Source organism: Hyalella azteca, unplaced genomic scaffold, assembly GCF_000764305.2.
Source record: "Hyalella azteca isolate HAZT.00-mixed unplaced genomic scaffold, Hazt_2.0.2 contig907, whole genome shotgun sequence".
In the NCBI taxonomy this organism is placed as follows: Eukaryota; Metazoa; Arthropoda; class Malacostraca; order Amphipoda; family Hyalellidae; genus Hyalella; species Hyalella azteca.
The window spans coordinates 165,334-174,987 of record NW_025931241.1 but is presented as its reverse complement, the minus strand read 5'-3'; the positions used below and the strand labels follow the sequence as shown (position 1 = coordinate 174,987).

Genomic DNA, 9,654 nt, shown 5'->3' with positions numbered 1-9,654 from the left:
GATATTACTTCTCTGATATTACGTTTCGGAAATTAAGTCCCTAATCTATTTGCTTCGGTTTAATTTTGCGAAAATTATTCACCAAAAGATAAAAATAAATAAATAAAAAATGTCTTCGAAGCCTTTTAGTTTCATTTCGAAATTAGTTTCATTTTCATACCTTAGTTTCCCTGTTAAATTATACTTTCACTTTCAAAGTTTAGTTGTGCTTTATTTTTAAAGATTTTCACTTTCATTAAAAAAATATTCACTTCATTTTTCAACATTTCTAAATATTTTAAAAAATTGTTTGTGTCGTTTTTCCACTTCACTTTCTATTCCCTAAGTTTCCTACTTTCACGTGTGCAGGTAAAGTGGAAGTAATAGCCCCCTCCATGCACATCAAGCCCAAAGACCCCAAGCCCTTCCAGACCCCAGCCCCTGGGGCCTACAGCCCCGAGAAGGGGGAGGAGTTGGTCATGGAGGCCGCCCCAAAATTCTCTTTTGGGTCCAAAATTGATACTTCGAAGCCCAACGGAGTCCCAGGTACGAGTAGTGGCTACGAGTAGTGGCTTATTGTTAGGTACGAGTAGTGGCTTATTGTTAGGTACGAGTAGTGGCTTATTGTTAGGTACGAGTAGTGGTTTATTGTTAGGTACGAGTAGTGGCTTATTGTTAGGTACGAGTAGTGGCTTATTGTTAGGTACGAGTAGTGGCTTATTGTTAGGTGCAAGTAGTGGCTTATTGTTAGGTACGAGTAATAGCTACTCTCCAATTGTAGACGTCTACTCGTACATAAAAGAAATTGTTAATGTTTGTATTTATTAAAATATTTTATTATTTGCACATTTTGAAATGGTTTATTGGTAATATTAATTAACATTTGTTTATTGTTTATCGCTATTAAAATATTCCATTGATTACCTTTATTAAAATATTTTTTTTTGTTCATCTATAATAGAATATTTATTGTTTATCTTTATCATAATATTTTATTGTTCCCCAGCCCCGAACAGCTACGTGATCCCCAGCCTCCTGGGCCCCGTGGTGGAGGGAAGTAAGGCCTCCTCCCCAGCCTTCACCATCGCGGGGCGCGCCCGTGACATCGAGGATAAGATGAAGGTGAGATGTGGGGAACGTTATAGAGATAAGGTGGACGTAACTAGAGATAAGGTGGACGGAAATTGAGATAGAAGTAGCTAGCGGACTAGAGATAAGGTGGATGTTGCTAGAGATAAGGGGGATGTAGCTAGCGTACTAGATTTAAGGTGGACGTTGAACTAGTGATAAGGTGGACGGAAATTGAGATAAGGTAGACTCGGCTAGCGTACTAGAGATAAAGTGGACGTTGCTAGAGGTAAATAGACGTAGTTTGAGATAAGATGACCATGGCTAGAGATAAGGTCGGCATAGCATGAGATAAGGTGGACGTTGCTAGAGATAAGGTGGTCATAGCTAAAGATTAGATGACCATAGCTAGAGATAAGTAGACGTTGTTTGAGATAAGATGATCATGGCTAGAGACAATGTGAGCGTGGCTAGAGATAAGAAGACGGTCCTATTCACCATATTCTAACGTGCCGTTTCATCTTCACTCATGGTCTCGTTTCACCATCTTCTGACGTGATTCTGTTTCATCTTCTGTTTCATCGTGATAGAAGTCATCTTCTATCACGGTCCCGTACAGTCATTTTCTAACACTGTTCCGTATGATTTTGGTCTGACGCAGTTCCGTATAGTCATCTTCTAACACGGTTCCGTATGATTTTCGTCTGACGCAGTCCCGTATAGTCATCCTCTAACGCGGTCCCGTATTTCAGATCCCGGGTCCCGGGACCTACAACAGCGCTGACGTCGACGTTTACAAAGCCGAACAAAGTCCCGCTTTTTCCATGGGCCAACGAACCATCATCCCGGGGGACCACACCCAGAAGCCCGGGCCCAATGTCTACACCCCAGAAAAGGTATTTACTCCAACAGGCTACTTGCACTCACTCTACCACGTTTCAACTTACTCTACCAGGCTACCATGTTAGAAAGCCCACACCTCTGTAACTCTACGAAAAGGTACTTACACTAAGGTACATGCGAGATCGCCTGCCCTCCAAAAATGGACTAAACCCTCTACCGCCTTAAATGAGTAACCTGAGCAATATTGTCACAAGCCCACCCAAAAAGGATACGTTCTAATGAGCGCAAAATGACTTGCACTTCACGATGGTTGCCGCCACGTACGACAACTTAAAAATGTTCGCTGTTGCGTACAAACGTCCTCAGGTTGCTACACTCATGCACTCAATAGTTTACGTGTAATTTAAGCTGAAAGTTATGTTCCCGGAGAATGACATACGGCGGTAGAGGGTTAATCTCCCATACTACCATCTTGGTAATGTCTACATCCCTGAAAAGGTACTCTCCCTAGCTGGCTACCATGCTTGAAATTGGAATCTAAAGACTAGCAATTTCGACCAGAAAGCCTGCAAAAGTATGTTGAACTATTCCATCCACATCTTGTTGTATCCAACTGCTAAAAAATATCTGAAAGGAGGACAAATTTAGTTGTGAGGGCTAACTCAGTTTACCTCCTCTGTAACGGTCGATGATGTGCATAGAGGAGCTAGAGAAGTGGTTCAAAGTTTTGGCCATATGGCATTACATAATAAGGACCCATGGTACGTGTTCCTGTCTTACACCGTATTCCATATGGAGACATGAGGCACCATGTTCCATTTGGAGATATGGCGCACCATCTTATACTTGTAGCCGTTATGAGTCGTTATGTGTTATGATATTTTACACAAGTCGAACTCATCTTGAACACGTAGAGAGCACGGTGAGTCAAAGTCATTCTTCCTCAACTCTTGAGACGACTTTGCTACTGTAACAGCAAGTAAATCTTTTCATTATTGTTCTCCATCATGGCTTCTTTATTTGGTTTCAAACGTATGCTATTTTATTTTAAAATCTCTTTTAAACCAGTTCCTAATTTCACTCAGTGATTTATTTTGCTCTTTAATCAAATTTGATTCGTTTTTGGACGCAAAAAGTAACCAGAATCTCAGAAGTATGTTGTAAACCAAGGGTATGTTGGTGTTACTTTCAATTCAAGTAAATTATTTAATTGCGAAATTTTTAAATTTGATTTTCAATTATATAACATGTTAAACTGCCTGCCTTTTCTATTGGTTCTAGAATAGAAGAAAAGAACAAGAACTTTGTCCCCGGTCCAGGCAGCTACGAACCCGGAGACCTAGACGCATGTAAGGCCAAACTGCCTGCCTTTTCTATTGGCATGAAGATAGAGGAAAAGAACAAGAACTTCGTTCCCGGTCCTGGAACGTACGACGCGGGAGATTTGGATGCCATAAGAGAAAGACTGGCTGCTTTCACGATGGGTTCGAAAATTCAATCAAAAATAGATAACTTCGTCCCTGGCCCTGGCGCTTACGACCTCGGGAATCTGGATTCTTGTCGCGCGAGGCTTCCAGCACACACTTTTGGTTTGAGGATTGAGGAGAATAGCTACAAGATTGTACCGGGACCTGGGACCTACGACCCCGTAGATTTAGATCTCTGCAGGTCGAAACTTCCAGCCTTCACCATGTCCCCAAAAACAATTGAGCCTACCGACAAAACCCAAAAGCCGAGCCCCAATGCCTATCACCCAGACCAGGTCCGTGCGAATACCGGGGAAACTGATGGGGTTGGTTTCTTAAAAGATTGTTAAAGATATTTTTCCAGATCTTTTTCGAAATAAAACGATTCAAGTTGGTAAGCAATGTCTAAAATTTTTACGTGTGGTTCAAAATTAATATAGTGCCAAAATTTTCAATGATTCCAAATAGTGTATATTTACGTAAACTTATTTTCATTTTACGAACTTACCATTCCTACTGCCACTCTTGACTATAGTGACGTCAGATATGCCTGTTTGACAGAACTTACTCTTCATAAAAATAACAAACGTTACTCTGCATGGACATAACAAGCGTTCCCATGCATGGGCATAACAAAGTATCCCACTGCTATGATCAAACAACGCTACATTACAGGCTGCGGGTGGGTGAAAGATCGCTACTACCTATTCCATTAACTTTTTAATTGATCTTTTTGATTCTAATCTCGCATGCCTATCTTAGCCTCATCCTCTTCTCGCCTTACATTCTGGCCTTCTGTTCCTTGCGGGTATTATATGGTTATTTTAACGCGTATTTGCATTACATTTTATTTTATTATGATTATTCTAAATGTCTTTCTTTGGAAGGGTTGCAAAGAGAAAGGTTGTCCGCCTTCAATGAGTTTTCAAACAAAATACTATCGTTTTTCTTCGTACTTACACTCATTGCTCCAAAATGGGGCTGAATGAACCAAATAAGGCGTATTATTATGATAGTCGCGAGTACAACAATTGTTGGATGAGTATAGCTCTCAAGAAGTGAGTAAAGTAACCTCACCTCTGACAGTGCTGCCACTTGACCGCGGTGAGTAACTGATGAGTCTGACCATATAACGATGTGAAGAATACACCACAAATGACGCACGGTGAGTAAGAGAACCATGGTGAAAATTGATATAAATTAATTTGCTTTTTGTGAAGTTTCTGCTAATTGTAGCATTTCTCTTCTTATTTGCATTTGGCTTAAGTAGAGCGTCGGCTTTTTGTTCCACCATTTTTGGGGATATTACTGGTGGAACTTGAGTTCACGAGACCTTTGGTTAAAAGTTTTGCAATTAATTTATGTTATCCAAGTAATAATAATTATTTATCCAAAAGTAATAATTCCGTATGCTTTATTATGTTTCTAAGGCATCGTGCTAATCAAGTTTCAACTTGCATATTATATAGCATTTATCGATTTAATTTTGTTTACGTTCTGCATCACAAATAAATCCATATGCACCATACATCTTGCTTCTATTTACTTAATTGTTTTACATTACAATGACCGTATGAATCTTCATGTATAAACTTTACTTAATAACATAATTAATTTGTTGGTTGGTTTGCATGACCGTTGTTCTCACAGTGCATGGTAGACAGAGGACCTCAGTTCACAATATCCCCACGCATCAAGGATCCCCAGGATTTCAATATCCCTGGCCCCGGCACCTATGAATCTGGCAACATCGATGTCCTCAAACCCAAACTCCCAGTTTTCACAATGGGGGCCAAGATCGAGGAGAAGGACAAGAAGAACGTCCCTGGTCCTGGGACATACGAAGCTGGTAATATCGATGCCTATAAGGAAAAACTTCCAGTTTTCACAATGGGGGCCAAGATCGAAGAAAAAGACAAGAATAATGTCCCTGGTCCTGGGACATACGAAGCTGGTAATATCGATGCCATTAAGGAAAAACTTCCAGTTTTCACAATGGGGGCCAAGATCGAGGAAAAAGACAAGAAGAACGTCCCTGCCCCAGGGACTTATAACGTTGTCGATGTTGACGCATACAGAGCGAAGTTACCGCAGTATTCAATGGGCGTTAAGATCGAAGAGAAATTGAAGAACGATGTACCAGCTCCCAACGCTTACAACGTCCCCGACGCCGACGTCTACCGTGAACAACTACCAGCGTTTACCATGAGTCCGAGGATCGAAGTTGTGGATAAAAACAAAGTTCCAGGACCAGGTACATACGAGGCTGCAAATATCGATGTCTGCCGTGAGAAACTTCCCGTTTTCACAATGGGTGCGAAGATAGAAATTGTGGATAAGAAGAACGTGCCTGCGCCCGGAACGTATAACGCCATCGACTTGGATATGTGCAAGACTAAGTTCCCTGTCTTTACGATGGCTCCTAAGACAGAAATTCCTGGAGACAAGACACCTAAGCCAGCACCGAACGCTTACAATCCCGATAAGGTATGGCTGATAACCACTGATGTCAACTTAATGACTCAAAACCACCCACATATTGAAAATATTATTATTCACAACTAGCACTTGCTTGATCTCCAACAACGTAATTCACGAAACAGCAAGATGCCCTACAGCTCTTAAATCATCTCTTGTAAATTGAATGAGGAAAACAAGCTCACTATAACAGCAGCACTTGATGAATTCTAAAATCTCAGACAAATATATTGTGAATGCGAGTACAGTCTGAAACCAGTTCTGTATAGTCAGAAACAAGTTCTGTACACTTTTCCTCAGCTCTACGAGATAACAGTTTCGTATGAAACTGTGAAACATGCCAATTCCAGAAGGTTGTTAGATCTTGTACTCTTATGAGCGAGAAGGGAGCGTTCATAACAGATCAAATTTGAGAAGAATTAAGCCTCTTGGAACACTTGGCTCATTCTTTAAGGAGAAATATAAGTATACATACGCATTAAGAATATAAATTTAGAGGGCTAAGTTGGTACAAACAAACTGCCTGTCGAACAACATAAAGTTCAGTTCATCAACTACACCGACACAAATTGTCCTACAACACACAATTTATTCTGAGTGGTGCACGAATTAAATATACCTGCTTTATAATTGATGATCGGTTTATTGGTAGTTGCTGGTTATCATTAGACGCTTGGATTATTATTATTATGATATGATATAGCATTATCACTATATCATATGATAGTGATATTATCAGGTTGATTTGGCTTGCTCCTTGCAACGCTTTTAAACGCACTTTGTTTGCTTGACAGAATATGACTTTGTGCTTTTAGTAATTATTTTGTGTTAATAATTATAATGAAGTAATTTGCACTGATGCATTCACAATTTTTTATTAAGTTTTTCTCACATTTTACTGACGTTATTAACGCTTCCGTTGAAGTTTGCATTCGAACTTATTCACTTTTTAAAGTTCACCCACGTTATTTATGTTCACCTTAGAAATTTGCCGATATTCTATATAATGTTCACTCTAGGAATTTCCCGAAGTTGTCGATGTTCACCTCAAAAATTGCTGACGTTCTCTATGTCCTTCTTAAACTTTTTCGTCGCTGATTTTTTACGTCTATTCTTATGTTAATTCAGATATTTTATCGCAGCTTTAAAATTTTGTTGAATGTTCATCAATTGTATTTGCCTTACGAATATTTAAATTGTTCAATTGTAAATCAAATTCAATTGTAATTGAATTTTTGAATTGAAAAAAGTGAATTTTTGAATTGAAAAAAAAAATTGAATTTTTGAATTGAAAAATTGTTCTTACATTTTCAAATTCTTACATTTTTAGTTGATGATAATCTTAAAATTTTAGCTCTATTTTATTCCCTTTTTTAAACCCTTGATATTTTTGTTTTGTGACATTTGTAAAATTTTGTTTATAATTTTTGTCTCGGTCCAACAGTCGAACGTGTTGCCCCAGCTGCCCGAGTACAGCTTCGGCATCAAGCACTCGCCGTACGCTGGACAGCTCCGCGACCTGTGAACCCGATGCTTCTTCGTCCACGGAACAGCCTTTGATTTTTCTGCCGTAATATGAGGTCGGCGATGTGGAAACATATTCATCAGTTTCTGTTATAAATTATATTCATTCAATTTGAAATTTAGTCCATTCAATTTTAAATTTAGTCCTTTCAATTTGAAATTTCGTCTATTTAATTCAAAGTTTAATTCACTAAATTTTAAATTCAGTTTATTCTATTGAAAATTCAGTTTCTTAATTGAAATTTTTATCTCTTAAATTGAATTTTTTGCTATATGAAAATTAAATTCAATTTTTTTATATATATTGTTTTTAGAGACTTTTTACGGACGATTCTTATAAATTAATCTTAGTTTCGATTTTTCAATTGTATGTTTGAATAGTGACTTGACTAGCATTAATAATAATTAGCAATTTAATTATGGGTAATCAGCTAGCCAATTGTAATATAGCCAATAATAACAAATTTAATATTTGATTTTCATTTTACTGTGAAGGGAGGAAATTCATAAGGAAGACTTTCGTGGACGAAGCACGACGCATGAAATACGGTGCATGGTGGACGACGCATGATGGACGACGCATGGTGGATGACGACGCATGATGGACGCCGTCCTCGTTGCCGCCCTCGATTTTAGTTTTAATTTTTAGCGGCAAAATTTATTACAGTTATTGGTTATCAAAATCGAATTCAATAATACTCGTTTTAATAACTCACGCTTGCTTTTCTTGCCTTCGACAAAAATATTTCCAGGACGATTATTCGGCCTGTGAACTTCGTGCTTAATGCTATTATATTGATTTTTTTCACTAGAAATTTGTATACGATTATTTGTCAAATTCTATCGTGAATTAGTAGGCTCTTCTAATTTAAACTTTAGCTTAGTTAGGTCTGGATGGAGTTGATTCTTCGCAATGCCAATTATTTCAATTAATCTAACGCCAAGAGTACATTAGGCGTCGGTTTTGTGAGATTGAGAGGGTGTCATTTTTGCGAAATTTTTTTCCTGTGATCGTAAGTCCTGCGATCACTGCAAATTAATAGTGAATTTTGAATCTGGACTCCAATTATTGGACTTACAATGGAGTTTTTTTTAAGTATCTGCTGCCATGTCTTTGCCTTATTATAAATAAGTAATAAATAACATACTGTATCTAGTGCCGCAAATCCATAAAAAAGAACGAAAATGAAAAAAACGCACTTTCTAAAAAAATCACTTCTTCTAGACATGTTAAGAGAAATGTTTTTTTTTTTGACCTCGCGAGCTTAACTTTATAGTTCCTTCCTAACACTAACTCACCCTCGCCTTGACTGTGATCACTCACCTGCAACTCGCCTCCTACTCACCATTTTTTGCTTTCTTATTCACCATCAAAGAAAGAAAATCATATTTTTTTGTGTGGGAGGTATGAGTTCTCCCTTGAGAAAATTCAATTAACATTTTTTTCATTCATCAATGGAAATAAATTTGATCCATGCACTTTACTTTTTGGGTGTTTCACATATGAGAACATAACTAATTTCTCATTATTGATTTGTGTTGTTCTCAATTAAGCGACATTTTAAATTACCATGTTTCAAAAACACAAACTTATTGTTAAAATCAACATTTGTGCTAACTTAAATTTTTGTCGTTGTGATTCAGGAAAGCAAAAAATTGAGCGAACTTGAATTGCCATCAAAAATCATCGAATAAACACGAAACTTTAACACTAAATTCTCTATGTTACCATGAGTTGTTTTTGTGCTTCACATTTTTCGTAGCTTGTTTCAACCTTCCTTATATCTGCATTATTCCTTCACATGTAACCATTGCTTGCATCCCGCTGTGATTATAACATTACAAATATCTATTCTGAGCTATTTCTTTCTTATATTATATTATTTCTATAATAATATTATATTGTATTTTTCTTGTGTACTCGGTAACCATTCAGAAACTTTGTATTATGTCTATTGTATACTGGATAGAGTTGCACAAATTCTGTATCTTCCTATAGCTTTCCACGACTGTCTGAATCACTGTACTGCTATTTAAAAATGTCATATATAATTATAATAAATTGGTTTTTGAAAAGCAATGTGTAATTAATCCTGTGGTTTAATTTATATTATTATTTGGAACACTAAGATTGAGGATCTTACGTGGCATCATCTTAGAGTTAATTCAGGATTCATTTCGTCTCTGAATAAAATGCAAACTCTATTGGGATAAAGTATATCGAACTTTTTCTTTATTGAGTCACCTCAATGCAAAAGATTAAATTTGAAAAGCAAAGTGGAAGGACAACTATTTA

General features: G+C 37.5%; 1 protein-coding gene across 2 annotated transcripts in view; it reads left to right on the top strand.

Annotated features, from left to right (window-relative positions):
* LOC108680030 overlaps positions 1-9,434 on the top strand; it is a 17,729-nt gene extending 8,295 nt beyond the window's left edge. Inside the window, exons 4-11 of one of the 2 annotated variants that reach the window (XM_018168792.2) lie at positions 349-525; positions 986-1,101; positions 1,800-1,943; positions 2,532-2,537; positions 4,256-4,259; positions 5,017-5,843; positions 7,279-7,414; positions 7,854-9,434. In XM_018168792.2, the coding sequence (XP_018024281.1) occupies positions 349-525; positions 986-1,101; positions 1,800-1,943; positions 2,532-2,537; positions 4,256-4,259; positions 5,017-5,843; positions 7,279-7,359 (1,355 nt within the window). In that variant the 3' untranslated portion in view covers positions 7,360-7,414; positions 7,854-9,434. Of the gene's footprint in view, positions 1-348; positions 526-985; positions 1,102-1,799; positions 1,944-2,531; positions 2,538-4,255; positions 4,260-5,006; positions 5,844-7,278; positions 7,415-7,853 lie in introns of both variants that reach the window. The other variant, XM_018168791.2, reaches the window with a different exon arrangement.
* The last annotated feature ends 220 nt before the right edge of the window (positions 9,435-9,654 follow it).